Source organism: Lithobates pipiens, unplaced genomic scaffold (assembly GCF_037356315.1).
Source record: "Lithobates pipiens isolate NorthernLeopardFrog02 unplaced genomic scaffold, aLitPip1_a1.2 Scaffold_13, whole genome shotgun sequence".
Lineage (NCBI taxonomy): Eukaryota > Metazoa > Chordata > Amphibia > Anura > Ranidae > Lithobates > Lithobates pipiens.
The window spans coordinates 81,218,941-81,235,800 of record NW_027507718.1 but is presented as its reverse complement, the minus strand read 5'-3'; the positions used below and the strand labels follow the sequence as shown (position 1 = coordinate 81,235,800).

General features: G+C 41.9%; 1 protein-coding gene across 2 annotated transcripts in view; it reads left to right on the top strand.

The window, feature by feature from the left end:
• LOC143974133 (antiviral innate immune response receptor RIG-I-like) overlaps nucleotides 1–15,619 on the top strand; it is a 111,179-nt gene extending 95,560 nt beyond the window's left edge. For both annotated transcript variants that reach the window (XM_077475247.1, XM_077475246.1), the window contains exons 17-20: nucleotides 3,567–3,737; nucleotides 8,427–8,578; nucleotides 12,379–12,525; nucleotides 15,028–15,619. In XM_077475247.1, coding sequence (XP_077331373.1) covers nucleotides 3,567–3,737; nucleotides 8,427–8,578; nucleotides 12,379–12,525; nucleotides 15,028–15,345 — 788 coding nt within the window. In that variant the 3' untranslated portion in view covers nucleotides 15,346–15,619. The remainder of the gene's footprint in view (nucleotides 1–3,566; nucleotides 3,738–8,426; nucleotides 8,579–12,378; nucleotides 12,526–15,027) is intronic.
• Nucleotides 15,620–16,860: the final 1,241 nt, after the last annotated feature.

The window sequence follows — 16,860 nt, the reverse complement described above, 5'->3', positions numbered from 1 at the left end:
GTCATCTGCTAGGTGGAATGGCCGTGCTCTCTTTCTTACCATTAAGTCTAAAGTGTAGAACCATCTTGCTGCTGCTCTTAAAGCACCACGTTAATCTCTGGTCTGTTTTCACTGCCTGCCTACAGTGACCTGGTCGACTCGGAACCGCCATTAATCCTCGTCAGCTGCCTGGGTTTGTGAGTTCCAGAGGCCTTGCCTCACATATGGTTCAGTTAAATTTCCACGCAGAAGCAACAGGTCTTCGTAAAGATACAAAAACTGGACAATCCCTCTGCAATGAGTGACCTCGGGTCATACTCCCTTAGTGATTGTGGTGGCATTTACCCAATATCCCTAGAAGGAACTGCCTGTAATCCAGAACCTGAGACATCTATTGTTATAGGATCACCATTATCATCACTCTCTTCCTCAGCTCTGTTTGGCAAGGCCAAGTCCTTCCCCAGATCCACAGGAACTGTCCCTAATGTTATAGGATCATTCTCAGTCTTCCTCTGCTCTGTCAGAGAAGACCCCCCCCCCCCCGGTCTATAGAGACTTTTATATCCAGTCGAATATTTTAGGCTATATGTGCTTAAATATTGGGCCACATTGCATTGCTATATGTGCTTAAATATTGGGCCACATTGCATTGGGAGACTGTAAGCGCACTCTAATGCCTTCCCCTGCAGAGTCTCTGAACCTCCAAAGCCTTAGAACCTTAGAATAGGCTGAGTTTTGCCCCCTGTTGCCATCTAAACTCAGAGTCAGAGTCCCAACAGTATATCACTGAAGTCACTGTTTTTAAGGCACAACTGCTATCATCTCAGGCTTAGCCGGATTGTGTCAGACCTAGTTTCTACCTTGCATTTGAAGTAACAGCCTACTGCTCCAGGCCTTGGGTCTTTTAGGGCTCCTACAGCTGAGCTTTTTGCACACATAGTCATTTAATTTTTCCTCTTTATGGAATGGAAGCAGCTTGGAGGTCCTGTACCCCACCTCAGAGGATGGTTGGGATTTTCCTCTTTGAGGGGGCATTTGAAAATCGATGAATACATCAGTGACCTGCCTTAACACAAAGAACACTAGACTGAGGGAGTGCTCACTCTTCAGAATCCCACTGACCGGCAGCTAGCGTTTCTTCCCGAATTGGTGGACTTCCTCAAAAATCTATTCCTCCACCGCCTGATTTTGATAGAAGGCATGAAACACATTTCTGAAGCTGTTCTTCCATTGTGATGACTTATTACAAGCATCTAAACCTGTGTCTCACAAGGGACTGATGTCTGTACAGATGCATAGAGCACTTTGACTGTGGGGATGGAATGCTGATGCTGCGTCAAAGAAGTTCCTGACTAGCTTGGCCTTCATAGGACATTGTATATTTGACCTTAAAACCATGATTAACAATGCCATGGGTGGCCAGAGTGTGCTTGTGCGTTAATGCGCAGAGGGGTCAGAAGAGACCCTCTGACATCAACTTTGGCAGTAGGTTCTCTCAGGCCTTCAGAGCCTGACTCTTGATCGGACTGCAGGGCTTATAGGTTAACTCCTTTCAAATGCTTTCTGCATTAAACGCCGCCCACTTATATAGAGGTAATTAATTTTTTTCTATCGTTGTTTCCTTTCTGAGAAACATTCTACAAGGTTGACCTACAAGGTTGACTGACCAGGACCAGCTTTACTTGTCCATTGCAAACTATGACCTGGCTTCTCATCGTCCTTCAGAAACACCTATCACTTTCCAGAGCATTGAGCCTGTGACTCATACTTATGCCCAATCCTGGCACCCCACTGTTGTATGATTAAACAACTTCCTGTGAAGAACCTTTTCAACCCTTAAACTTTTTCTGACGAGGTTAAAACAAGGACCTCAGCCATGAACAAAGTTTAGCTGGACTGAATGCATTCTTTTATGAGTTTAACCTTCATAAATTGAAAGGTTTCTTCACAGTAAGTTCTGAAAATGTGGAATAGACGTCCTAAAAATTAGTTCTGGTCAGCTCAGTTGATTGTTAAAAAAAGAGCTGCATGCAGGTCTTAATGCATAGAATATGAGTGGATATTAACATTTAAAGTAATAATGCCAGAGATTGCTATTTTTTTTTTTCAACCTGACTGTGTAACTCATTCAGCTAGATGGGGCTTCACAGGTGCCTAATGTTGGCAGCTATCTCCCAACAGTGGATGATGAAGCTTTTCAGCCTAAATCCTCAGTAACAAGGTCTAATCCCTGCAATCCTTTAGAATAATGCCATGAGAGTGCTAGGAAAATTAGCTGGAGTATATCTAAAGTCAGAACTTTATTTGTTTTAGTTTTGGAAAGAGTGGTAAAGGGTCCAGTCAGGTTCCCCATTGAGGAGATTCACTCTCATTATTTGTCCTGTTCACAATTATCACAAGGATTGAAAAAGACGAGAAATCAAAACTTTGAATAGAGGGGATATGTTTTTCAATTAGGGCCCTTGTTATTTTGGCAGCTACCTAAGAGGGGATTTCCTCTCACTTCTTGTTTTGCCTACAGGACAAGAAGTGAAAGAAAACCTGCCCAATGGGACACAAATGGCACCTAAAGTGGTTGTAAACATGAACTATGAACAAAGCCTGTCCCTCTATAGCAGGAGTCTCCAAACATTCTAAAGAAAGGGCTGGTTTATTGCCCTTCAGACTCTAGGAAGGCCAGACTTTGGCCAGTGGGAGTTGAAATTTTCCTTGCACTGTGGGAGTAAAAATCTGTTATTGGGGGGAGGAATAGTGCCCCACTATTGGTATCACAGGGAGGAATATGCCCCACCATTGGTATCACAGGGAGGAATAGTGCCCCATTAGTGGCGTCAGTGGGAAAAATGGTGCTCCATTGTCGGTGTCAGATGGCAGAATAGTGTCTCGTATCAGTGGGAGGGACGGTGCCCAAAAGGTTGGAGACCACTGCTCTATAGTATGTGCTTGTTTCAGAAGTGTAATTCCTGTCAGCTGCCTTATTCCTCTGTTATCTTCATGAGTCTCATCTGGCAGGCTTTCCTGATATCAATAGGTAAAAAGGTGATGGGAGGAGGCTCCAGTGCAAAGAATGTGATTGACAGCCTTAGCTCTGTTCCTGTGTGCTGTTTGAAGAGGTCTGTGTCCATTCCCTCCAATCAGCTTTCCTCACTGAGTTCTGCAGAGTAAATTCAGCACTCTGCTCCCTGCCTGCTGAAGCTCAGAGAAACTGTATAAATTCTGGACTTTGAACAGCTGTAGAGAAAAAGAAGACTGTAGATAAACAGGCACAACTTATGTAGGAGGCCCAACACTAGTTACAGTAGCCCACCCTTGGTTTTAGGATGAAGGTATAAACAAACAGTTCATTTTCCAAAATACACTCTAACTTTTAAAACAGAAAAGTTTCATAAAGAAGCCAGTACGAAGAACAGTGTGTAATAATCATTTCAACCAGATTTCAGTGAAGTACAGTTTAGAAAAGTCAGTTTGGTTAATATGGATTACTGAATTTTGCCTTATTAGGTAAGTCTGTATATTTGTTGCAGAGTGCAGATCCAATTGAATAAATAATGTATTGATTATGATGTTTGTGTACCTTTCAATTTCAGGAATGAGCCTTCCAAACCAGAAAGGAGCTCTGGACACATTTAAATACTCCGGGAACAGCAAGTTGTTAATAGCTACATCCGTGGCTGATGAGGGCATAGATATTCCAGCATGTAATCTGGTTCTTCTCTATGAATATGTTGGCAATGTTACCAAGATGATCCAAGTCAGAGGTACAGTTATTAAATAAACAGAATGATAAACAGATAGCCTAAGGCCCTTTTCACACAGGGCTGTCAGTTTTTGACGGATTCCGCTTGCTCAGCAGGGATTGATCTGTTGCTCCCCGCCGAGCCGGTGAATGACAGGTCCGTCTCTGCTTACTGTGCAGGGATGGACCTGTCAGAGCCCCGCTCTCCTCTATGGGGGTTCGGATGAAAACGGACCACTTGTCAGTTTTCATACGACCCTATCCTCCAGACGGATGGAAAATAGGGTTTTGATCTGTCTGCATTTAGCGGATCGGAGCGGATCAGATGTCGATGGACATGTCACCGCTGACATCCGTCACTCCATAGAGGTGAATGAAGTGTCCATTCAGGTCCGCTTAAAAAACTGACGGGCGGTATGTGTGAAAGGGGCTTAACTGTTGCTCACCTATTTAGAGAGTTCAGAATGAGGCAAGAACTTGAAATCCAGTGCAGCTGGTCTGTGGGGTTCCTTTTTATGAACCCCCAGTGATCTACTGTTTAAACAGCGCCACTAAGCAGTTACCAGAACTTGGTCTTCTCCTGCTCTCTGTGATTCTATCTGCCATCAACTAAACATGGCATGATATAGAGTGCAGTGGGGGACCAGGCATCCAGCAAGAGAAAACATTCCAGGAACAATCTGCAGGACAGGTAAGTATAACATTTTCTTTAGCAGTTTCCTTTTTTTTTTTTTTTTTTTTTTTTGCCAATGGCTTCAAAGTCATAAATTGCAAATATGTGTTAAAAAATTTGAAATAGATAATAAAAAGACATGTGCAAATCTGCTTCAGAGAGCCGCAGAGAACTTTTCAGCTGGTAAGAAATCTAAACTATACAAAATATGCCCTGGTATTCCTACGCCTTGACATTTTCCACATTTTTGTCATGTTACAAAAAAGTAAATGTATTTTATTGGGATTTTATGTGATAGACTAACACAAAGTGCCACATAATTGTTAAGTGGAAGGAAAATGATAAATGGCTTTCCACATTTTTTTCAAATGCATTTGTATTCAGCCCCTTTTTACTCTGATACCCCTAACTAAAATCTAGTGGAACCAATTGCCTTCATAAGGCACCTAATTAGTAAATAGAATTCACCTGTGTATAATTTAATCTTAGTATAAATACAGCTGTTCTGTGACGCCCTCAGAGGTTTATTAGAGAACTTTAGTGAACAAACAGCATCATGAAGGTCAAGGAACACACCAGACAGGTCAGAAATAAAGTTGTGGAGAAGTTTAAAGCAGGGTTAGGTTATAAAAAATATCCCAAGCTTTGAACATCTCATGAAGCACTGTTTGATTCATCATCTGAAAATGGAAAGAGTATGGCACAACTGCAAACCTACCAATACATGGCTGTCTACCTAAACTGGCAGGCTAGGCAAGGAGCACAATGATCAAAGAAGCAGCCAAGAGGCCCATGGTAACTCTGGAGGATCTCTGCAGACATCCACAGTTCAGGTGGGAGAATCTGTCCACAGGACAATTATTAGTCGTGCACTGCACAAATCTGGCCTTATGAATGAGTGGCAAGAAGAAAGCCATTGCTGAAAGAAAGCCGTAAGAAATCCCCTTTGAAGTTTTCAAGAAGCCATGTGGGGGACACAGCAAACATGTGGAAGAAGGTGCTCTGGTCAGATGAGACCAGAATTTTGGCCTAAAAGCAAAACACTGTGTGGTGGAAAACTAACAGTGCACATCAACCTGAACACACAATCCCCACCGTGATACATGGTGTTGGCAACATCATGTTGTGGGGATGCTTTTCTTCAGCAGGGACAGGGAAGCTGGTCAGAGTTGATGGGAAGATGGATGTAGAAAAATACAGGGCAATCATAGAAGAAAACCTGTTAGAGTCTGCAAAAGACTTGAGACTGGGGCGGCGTTTCATCTTTCAGGAGGACATCGCCCCTAAACATACTGCCAGAGCTACAATGGAATGGTTTAGACCAGGGGTCTCCAAACTTTCTAAACAAAGGGCCAGTTTACTGTCCTTCAGACTTTAGAGGGGCCGGACTGTGGCCAGTGAGAGTAGGAAAGTGGGAGTAATTGTGCCCAATCGTTGGTGACATTGGGCTAAATTCTGCCCCATCATTGGCGTCATTGGAATACATTTTGCCTGATTGTTGGTGTCATTGGGCAAAATTGTGCCCCATTGTTGGTGTCATTGGGAGGAATTGTGCCCCATTAGTAGTGTCATTGGAAGGAATTGTTCCCCATTAGTGGTGTCATTGGGAGGAATTGTGCCCCATATTTACTGCCAATGGGCAGAATTGTGCCCCATTGTTGATGTAATTGGGAGGAATCATGCCCCATATTTGGTGTCATTGGGAGGAATTGTGCCCCATTTCTGGTATCAGTGGATGAAATGGTGCCTTAAGAGCAGGATAAAAGCAAGCAAAGTGGCCCCCAGGCCGCAGTTTGGAGACTGGTTTAGACCAAAGCATATTCATGTGTTAGAATGGCCCAGTCAAAGTCCAGACCCAAATCCAATTGAGAATGTGTGGCAAGACTTAAAAATTGCTTTTCACAGACGCTCTCCATTCAATCTGACAGAGTTTGCGCTATTTTGCAAACAAAAATGTCACTCTCTAGATGTACAAAGCTGGTAGAGACATACCCAAAAAGACTTGCAGCTGTAATTTCATTACAAAGTATTGACTCGGGGGGCTGATTACAAATGCAGGGCATGCTTTTCATATATGTATTAATCCGCTTCACAATTATGTGCCACTTTGTGTTGGTCTATCACACATAAAATCCCCAAAAAAATACATTTACCTTTTTTGGTTGTAACATGACAAAATGTGGAAAATGTCAAGGGTTATGAATACTTTTTCAAGGCACTGTAATGAAAACTCTGCACTCAATATCTACACCTAGAACCTAAAATGCTGCTATTGCTATATCTATGAGAATAGAATAAATAAAAACCATATAAAAAGTGCACAGTCCCATATCCTTATAGTTTCAGAGCCTGAGGAAGTAAGATATTTGGAACCCACGGAGCGCGTCGTAACATAACTGTTGTACTTTCCCCTGCTACTGTTATCCAAGATCTTGAAGTCATCTGATGTGACTAGAACAAAGGATGTATATATTCTCAGAGTATTTTTGAATCCTCCTAAATAGGTGCGCTGTCCATTTTTATATGGCAATTCAAAAAGTGCTTTGCTGCTCAAATAAATAAAACCAATTCAATATCACATGTGCTCAAAGCTACATAAATACATATTGAAAACAAACAATTCATGTGCATAATTTCATAGATTTATTTATTATTTATTACAAGTCCTTATATAGTGCCATCAATTTACGAAGCATACATTCACATCAGTCAACAAGTATAATAACAGAAAGTGCTCACGTGCCTAAATAAATATTAGATTTTATGTTAATTAACATGCTAACTATTCCAAAAAATAAAAAAATAATACACACCAGTTCATATAGAAGTTCATATAGTCCATAGACTCCCAGTGGCAAAATAATATTGCAGTCCGAGGTTTCAAAACATATGTCACTCCAAGTGCCACAATACACCGCCACCACTGCTCACTTCTTACCAGATGTTGTTAACCTCCAGATCGTAAGAGGTTAAAAGCAGCAAGAGAAAAAAGATATTCTCCCCGGTCGCAGAGGCAATCACCAGTCTCCATAGCTGCCATAACCTGGTATCCCACCAGATGGCTTTCACACTGACTCCAAGCAGTAGTGTATTTAGATTTTGTGCTGCCCTAGGCCTGACTAAACTTGTGTACACCCTAATTTAAATATGACCCACCCCTTCCTGTCAAGGCCACACCCCTTGCTGTTTAAGACCTGCCCTCAAATTTTCGAGTGGGGGCAATAATTCTCAGGGCCTGTCGGGGGGGGGGGGGCAATGGATTCCCTCAATTTGCATAGATTGCCTCTCACTTCCTGTTTGGCTATGGGGCAGGAAGTGAAGGGAAATCTCCGCAATGGGACAGGGATGGCAAAAAAAAACTGACAGGGGCTATAACCCTCTCTTACTCTATCCCAAAAGAAATAAAAAGTGTTTACTTTAAGCACACATTTCTGATAATTTTATGGAGAGGACTAAGAAGCTATAACCATGCCAATAGTGAAGCAGAAAACATAAAGCACAGTGAAGAAGGTTTGTGGTCCAGGATGATAGGACAGTCAAAATTAGAAGAAGCACCCCCCCCCCCCCCCCCACAGTTGGCCTGGGCCTTGTTGGCATAGGCCAAGATACAGCATTGGCTCCAAGGTCTTGATTAAACCACCATTCATGCGGATGTGCCAATCAAAAATTATAGGAAGTACTCCATTGCCCAGTATCATTCAGAAATGCAGGATTTATTAAATAACTGTAAACTCACAAACTTTATCAGTGAATATTGCCTCCTATGAAGCTGATTTGTGGCCATGTTTTGATTCTCCAATATCCTAATGTAATACCTATAACCCCTTAAATGTCTTCCATATTTTCTTACTTTATTTTAGCTTTGTTTTCTAGTCCTCTTCATTTTCTTTCTACCTATTGTTATTTTTCTTAAATTGTTCATTTACTGTATGCCAAAGTAGTCTCAGGATTGGCATTTACATATCTTTTCTTGCAGTAGAGGGGTTTGGGGCAACATTTCACAAATCTTCATAGCATATTCTTCTTTATATCACACAGGTCGAGGAAGAGCCAAAGACAGCAAATGCTACCTTGTCACCAGCAAGCATGAACAAGCGGAGAGAGAAAAGATAAACTTATTGCATGAGTCTTTAATGAATAATGCAGTTGCTGTACTCCAGAACAAGGACAGAACTGAGTTTATAAAACAGGTAACACTTGCAGTACTAATAATATTGTGGTAAATCTTAAAAGTGTAATATTTCAAGTCTAATTAGCATGTATGTACAGTATATCATTGTAAGGGCATTATGTAAAGTTACTGTATATGCTGTGACTTTTTTTTTTTTTTGGAAACACATTCTGGTGTCAAAACTAACATATAAGCCAAATCCTAGGAAAAACATCACAGAACTTCATACCTATAATATGGCTACCTGTGTTGTTTAACCTTAATATATGGAATGATTCAGTTCTTGTAGTGCAGTTGGGCACAAGGGTGGACATATTTTCTGAGCTACTGTAGAAAAGAGAGATCCTCATTATTGGACACGCTTGAAGTTGGACAGGGACCCAGGTGTTGATGGACAGACCTTCCTCTGTTAACTCTGATCATTAAACTCTAAGCCCTTGTACACACGGTCGGACATTCCGATCACCAAATCCGTCGGATAATTTCCGACGGATTTAGTTCGGAACTGGTGTTGCCTACACACGGTCGGACAAAGTTGACGGAATTTCCGGTCGACAACGCGGTGACGTAAGCCGCGTACGGCGGCACTAGAAAAGGAAAGTTTAGCACCACGTGCGGCACCCTTTGGGCTCCTTCTGCTGATCTCGTGTTTATCGTGTGTTAGTAGAAGTTTGGTTAGAAATGATTTGCGCTTTTTCAGATTTGTGCTTCAGATCGTTACTGCTCTTCAGTTTGTGCTTGTTGGTGCATATCTGATTATCAGTGCGTGTAGTCAGTTCGCATTTGTTGGTCATTGCGGACTATATCTTGGTATAGTACGCTTTGATCCCCAGTGCTTATTGTCCGCTCGTTTCTGGTTTTCATCTTGTTCTTTCAGGCATTGCTGTTTATCGGTGCTTTCTGTTGTCCGTTCTGACCAGCCGACCGTTTTGAAGCCATGTTTCGTGTATGTACTCGTCGTAGAGTTCGCGCTGTGCAGGGGCTTCGTGTTGGGCTTTTAGCTTTGACACAAGCCCAGTCCAAGAACAGGGTGAGGGGGAGTTCGTGGAGCAAAAATTGGTTGCTCCAGCGTGACCAATTCTCGCACATGCCTTTGCTTCGTGAGATCCGGGAGAATAATCCTGATGATTTCAGGAATTATCTCCGGATGACGGACCCCGTTTTTCACTGTCTGCTGGCTTTGCTGTCCCCTTATATCAGCAGGCAGGATAAAATATTGTATTCATGAAATCAGGAAAAATTATAAAGAAATACGTTTTGGAGAAGTGTGTGTGAATATGAGCAGCAAAACAACTTCATTCTTGTAGCATTATAAAGAAAAAGAGAATGCGCTGCATTAAACAATTTTTAACATTGCAGCGTGACAAAGATGCTATATCGATTACGAACGGTAGTTTTACCTGACCGGGCGCTTCCGTCTCAGAATTTATTCCGTCGGACTAGGCTACACACGATCGGAATTGACACGCATTGGATCATGTTGTCGGAAAATTTTATATCCAGCTCTCAAACTTTGTTGGTCGGACATTCCGACAGAAAAAGTCAGATGGAGCCCACACATGGTCGGATTATGCGACAACGCTTTGGTTGAACTGGATGGACTTGTGTCTTTTTTCAACCTGACTAACTATGTAACTATGTAACGCGGTCCGATTGGACATTTTCTGTCGGAATTTACGACCGTGTATGCAAGGGCTTACAGTCGGGCATAGAAATAATGTATGATCAAGCGGGAGTTGTAAGGTGGGCAGTGAGCATAAATATGATGGAGGGCAGAGTCAGGATGAAGACATGCATAAAGCTTATTTTAAGTGTTGGCACCTTGGCATCGGTAGATTTTGTGATCACATTAGGAGAACATCCTGCTGCTGCTCTTGGCGCAGTTAGAGCCCTTTTACACATCGCCACCTAGGGCATCAGCGGTAAAGCGGCGCTATTTTTAGCACCGCTTTACCATCATTTTAGTGGTGCTATTCGGCCTCTAGTGGAGCAGTTTTAACCCCCTGTTAGCGGCCGAAAAGGGGTTAAAACCGCCCGTAAATCTCCTCCGGTATCGCAGCGCTGCCCCATTGATTTCAATGGGGAGCAGCGGTGGAGGAGTGGTGAGCACACCGATCCTTCACCGCTCCAAAGAAGCTGCTGGCAGGACTTTTTCTGACTCCCTGCCAGCACACCGCTCCAGTGTGAAAGTCCTCAGGCTTTCACACTGGAGTGAATGGAGCCGATTTTTTCAGGCGCTATACAGGTGCTATTTTTAGGGCTGTATCGCCTGAAAAACGCTCGCAATGTAAAAGGGGTCTTAATATAAATATTCTTCACAGGGGATTTGTTTAGGAGTTAGGTTAGTTTAGTGTTAAAGTCATAATAGAAGTGAAATTTAGAGAAAACACGATTTTCAGTTTTTTAACTGGCAACATAGGACTCTCAGAGCTAAAAAGATGAAACATGAGCCCTCACACTGCCAGGACAGGGTCTTCCAGTGCCCAGGTCAAAGATGGCAACTGCACCCTCTTTATCACGCGTGAGTCTTCGTCTTTTTCAAGACAAGATAATATTTAAGCTAAGGGATCTATATTCCCAATCCTGTATCCCCCAGTGTAGCATTACCCCCGTAGGAGTTGCAGATGTGAGGGTTCCCCACTCCTGCACAGCCAGTCACACAGCATTTCCTTCTTGCATCTAGACACAGAAATCAGTCCTTTGGCTTGTTTTTGTTTTTTTAGGGGATGATAACTTGAATGGGGTTAGGGATTATGGGACGCCAACTTGAAAAATTTCCAACAAACAGAACCGGGGAAAACTTCCTCCCTATTTACAGATTCCACTTTTTTCTCCTTCTGCACAAACTTTGTTCCTCTGCACAGCTTCTGCTAGGTTCACTCCCTTGGGAATTAACAGTCTCTTGTTAGCTCAGTTCATTACAGGCTAGGAACTCTGAGTCTCTTAGTAAAGTAGCACATATGAAGTGAACAGCATCTAACACCACCTTCTGCTCCCCTGTAGACACTGATCCCAGCTCTACTTGTAGAAATGCTAGCCCACCTGGCTGCCACAAGCCCGCCTGTCTGCTTCCTCTTCTCAGTCCTCTTGACTGACATACATTGGCAATTCCCCAGGGCAAGGTTGGATGAAGACTTGGCACACCGCTGTCTTCAAGAGAGACCCGCTACAGCTGGCAGTCTCTCAACTTGTCTGTCCCTGCACCATGCTGATCTACTTACTCTGTCTCTCCTTGCTCCTGCTGCCTCTTTTAAAGGCCACCGACAGACTCCCCTCGGCACTGCTTCTCCATCTTCCACCCGGCTCTTCGACTGGCATGGCTCATTGCTTTTTAAGGGCTCCTTAGGCTCACTTCCTGGGGATTGGCTAAGGGGCCCTAAATATTCAAGGCAACCCCTACTAATTTGTGCCCACAAACTTCTACAAGATTCTCTAATATTTAAGAATCAGGGGGAGGCTCCAGAGAGCTTCCAGATGAGTCATCCAGTCGTATCCCTGGGCCAGATAGATTTGCCTGTACTACCGCTCGTAGCACACTAAAGGTTTTCGGCAGTGCCAAAAAATAGAGAGGAACCGAGTTTGTGCAGAGCAAAGTGAGACTTTTTTCTGGTTTTTGGTTCCATAGACAATGGATCAAAAATGTGTATTGAAAAACACAAAATGCACCTGAAATATGCAAACTGGAAGCTGCATAGGTGTGAACCAGGCCTTCAGGGGCTTTTCCAACTCAGCTTGGACACAGGTACCACTTTTAGGTTTCATTATATGCTGCCTAAAATTTTATCTAATCAATTTTACTTTTTTACTTTTTATTCACAGAACCTTCTGTTTCAAAGAGAAGAGAAGAGGCTTCGTGATATTAAAAAGAATTTTAAAGGACCTGTACTATCAGAGGAGAACAGACGCCTGCTTTGTGGAAGATGTTTAACCTTTGCATGCGATACAGATAACATCAGACTTCTAAATGTATGTAGAAAAGTCACACACACTATATTTAACTAAACAAGCAATTTAATAAAGAGGTTAGTTGAAAATTCACATTTCTAAAAGAGAAGTGTTTTTTTTTTTTCAGAATCATACTTGTCTAAGTGGATGCAGCATCGGTCCGATGCTTCATCTATCCCCCGCCTGCTCTAAGACTGAGAACCGAGCAATCAAACACTGTTAATCGCTCGCTTCTCAGGGCTCCCTGAGAAAAGATCTGGTGAGTCTAAAGTCACCGCTGTCTGTTCTGCCCCTCCCCCTCACTCACTGGAGCGCTGGGCTGTGGAGGGTGTGGGAGCGGCTTTCTCAGGCTCTCACTGAGGGGCTGCAGAGACCACTTTTATCATAAAGAGAAATGCACGCCTTTCTCGAAAGTACTGGGGTTATGGCAGCTAGCTGCTGCCATAACCCCGGTATTTAGCGTCAAAATACAGACAAAATTTGGAGACATGTTAATTTGGAGACATGTTAGAGATGCTTTAATTTGGAAAATTTGGAGACATGTTAGAGATGCTTTAATGAAAGGGGTACAATGGCACACATTTGCTATTATTGCCCAGTGGTGATGGACTTCTGGACAAAGATATTTCATATTTATCAAAAGAAAACAAAATGTAATATACAATTAAATATTTGTACTTCAGTACTATCAATTATCCTATGGTCAACAAAATCTATTAACCTCCCTGGCGGTACGATTATTTTGGATTTTAGGTGCTAAAAGCGGTACCATTATTTTGCATGAAAATTTGGCGTTTTATATTGTAGTCCTGTAATTCTTAGGAATAACTTTCTTAAATCTGTCCAAACCAGAGTCTAGCAGACATCCCGGGTATGATAAAGTTTGAAAAAGGAAATCATAAATTATAATATAATAAATAACTATAAATAATTGTACCAAATAATAATATAACAATAATAAAAAATATTCAATAATGTAATCAAATCAAAAACACTGAAATTTGCTCAGTTGCAGAATTGTCACTGTCATTACTTTTCAGTATTTGATGACAGATCTCCCCACAAATCGCTATCCCTCAATTCTGTGAGTGATTCCAATTTATTATCGCTGTTTTCTAGCTGGTCTAAAATCATTTTTGATGTACAGTGACAGTTTTGGTCGCTATGGACAATCTCCAGTTTCCAGACATAAAGAACAGTTTCTATATTATAAAACTGCATGCAGGACACTGGACAGACCACTAGGGACAAAGGGGATGTGAAATATTTACATACAGCAATGTAATCTGTAAGATTACATTATACTGTATGTATACTGTGTGTTTCACTTTTTGACTTTGGTGCCGATCTCCGTCCCCTTGCGTCGCAACGCTCGCAGGGAACGGAGATCGGCGATGTGATAGATCGAGCGAGACACGGCTCGCTCGTACAGCGGGGAGACAATGCTGGATCCGAGGGAGAAGGCAAGTAAATATCCTCCTGGATCCAGCGATGCAGGTTACAGCTTTTGGTATAAAAATTCCACCCCGAGCCAGACTCGGGAAGACCGTCAGGGGGGTTAAGGGATATTTTTCGATATATGCTAATAGCGGCACAAACAATATTAGCTTGAAATTGGCAAAAAGTGCAATGCCCTACAATGGCAGAGTGGGTTTGTGAAATGAGCGAGATCCAGTCCCTGGAGGAAATAATTCAAATAGAGAATGCCAGTAAAGTAAAGTTTCAAAAGTATGACAGTGGGAAGCATTCCAAACCTCTGCAACATACTTATGCTATACTTATGATAATGACAGATCAGGTTTTTCCCTCGCCTGTCCATTTAAATTTTGAGAGTGGTTACCTTACATTAATATTTAGGTGGCTGGTGATGCTATTTATTCCCCTGTCACCAGCAGACCCCTCATCTCCATGATTAAGCCCTGGGGGCAGGGGTGAAACATGTTGGTGAAGTGGCCTGGATAAATTGAGCTGAGGCTGTTATTACCTGCTAACCTCTCAGGACGGGGCGATGGGGAAAGGTGTGGGGGAGGCAGGGCTATCAAGACCTATTTTTGGAACGTTCTTTGGATCTGGATAGACCTCTCCTCAGCGGCATCCAACTCATTGGACCATGATAGCATGAGTGGGGACCCTTAAGTATTATTGCGGGTCAAATCGGTTTTAGTAGATCTCACTATTGTGTCTTAGGGGTTTTGCATATCAATGGTTGGGTTGATTACAATCTAATGAATATTTCAGAATAGTTGCCAGCACTGCAACAATGAAAGTAGTACACAATAAATAAGAAAACATTTATGGACCGGTTCATAGTAGTGTAAAATGCAGTAATCAGAAAAAAAAAATTGAAATGAATCAGCTCTTTACTTTCTGATGTCAGATGATTCACTTTACACACTGCTGTCTGCCTTATTACCCGATGATAGTAACTTAAATCCCAGTACAAAAGAACCTCAACGGCTGCATATACTGTATCACCCAGTTTTCAAATATATTTGTTCACTAATTGCTCTCTTTCCTTAATAGAAATCCCATCACACAGTGATCGACAGAAGCTTCAAGGACAGATATTTTACCAAGCAACACTCAAAGCCAATGTCATTTGGTGGCTTCAACAAAAAGTGCAAGATATTCTGCAAAAATCCCAAATGTGGAGACGACTGGGGCATTTCTGGCAACTACCTGAGCTTCCAGAACATTCCACTTATCAAAATTGACAAGTTTGTGGTAGAAAATCCTAACGGCTTTCGGGAATATTTCAGCAAGTGGGTGAAGGTGAATTTCAGAATTAAGGAATTCAACCAGGAAGAAATAGATGAATCCTTCTCTGCCAACACAAACTAAGACAGTCAGTACTTGTAACTGGGACTTTTTTTTTTTTAAGTGACTTTGAAAGTTGCTCAGAAAAACAGAAGTATGTGATCTTTCGTTAAGAAAATATAATGTCCATAATGAGTTTAAATCAGAAGTATAAAGCGATCGTCATTTTAACTAAAGAGATGTGTCAGTAGACAGTCTGGAGATTTTCTGCACCTCCTGTAACGTTTCTTATTTTAGAGTATGCTAAGCAGTTCCTGATTACTACATGCTATACTAAAGGAATAAAAAGTAAAATATACATGGTATCTGCAGCTGGTTGTATTTGTTCTAGAGCGCTTCCTGTTAATGTGCTGTGAAGGAAGACAGATGTGTGATTATTTTACTGCAGTATGTTCACTGCTGTTAAAGGGGTTGTAAACCCTCAAGGTTTTTCACCTTAATGCATTCTATGGAAAGCGTTTCACCATGGGGACACTCGAAAAGAAGAGGAACCAGGAGCGCCGCGGAGGGACCCCAGAAGAGGAGGATCGAGGCCACTCTGTGAAAAACCCTTGCACAGAGGAAGTAAGTATAACATGTATGTTATTTATTTTTATTTATTTTAAACAAAGCTTTACAAACCCTTAAATTGTGGTGAGATATTAGCTGAGTTTCTAGTGATTCACTGGCAACATTTAGCTTTACAACAGTTTGTAAAAGAAACTCAGTATATCATGAAATGAAAAAATATCAATTTATTGCCATATTATTTTGGTTCTCTCCTTGTTCCTGAAAAGCAATAACTATTAACTAAAGGAATTCATAGAGTGCCCTAAAGACAAGTATGACATTAATCCATTTTTTAAATCAAAGTTTACCAAAGTTTAATCTACTTATATTTTGTTTCTCTGGTTCTTCATTTACCTTCAGCCTTGGATAGGTTTGTTGGTACCCTGCTATGAAAAAAAGAACCCCCACAATGTTCTCTGACATAACCTGTACTGACATATAGTAGCTGGTGTCCATCATTGCTTGTTCCATGTTTAATACAAATCAGATGTTGCTTTTAATAACAAAATATTTCAATAATAAAACAATTAAAATGACATTATTAAAAATGATGGGTCCCTTAACCTAATCTTTTGCTGCACAGCCTTTTGAGGCAATCCCTGCAAACATGTGATTTCTAAAGCTCTCAAAGAAATGACTGCAACTTAAAATCGTTCCGGGAGGACGTCTATTGACATCCTCCCAGAACCTCCCCCCACCCACGCGCACCCACTGTGGCACGCATACAGTGCACTCTGTGATCAGATTAAATAGCCAGTCACAGCAAATCCTTTACTATGTGATCAGCTGTGTCAATTCACAGCTGATCTCAATGTAAACACATTTGCCGGTCATCGGCATTCCTCTAACATTGCTGTAACAGTGTGAGGAGAGGAGAGCCGACAACCGGCCACTGTGAAAGGGGACATCTACACTAACGTGCCCATAAGAGCTTCCAATTACAGTGCTGCCAATCAGTGCCGCCTATCAGTACACATCAGTGTGGTCTAT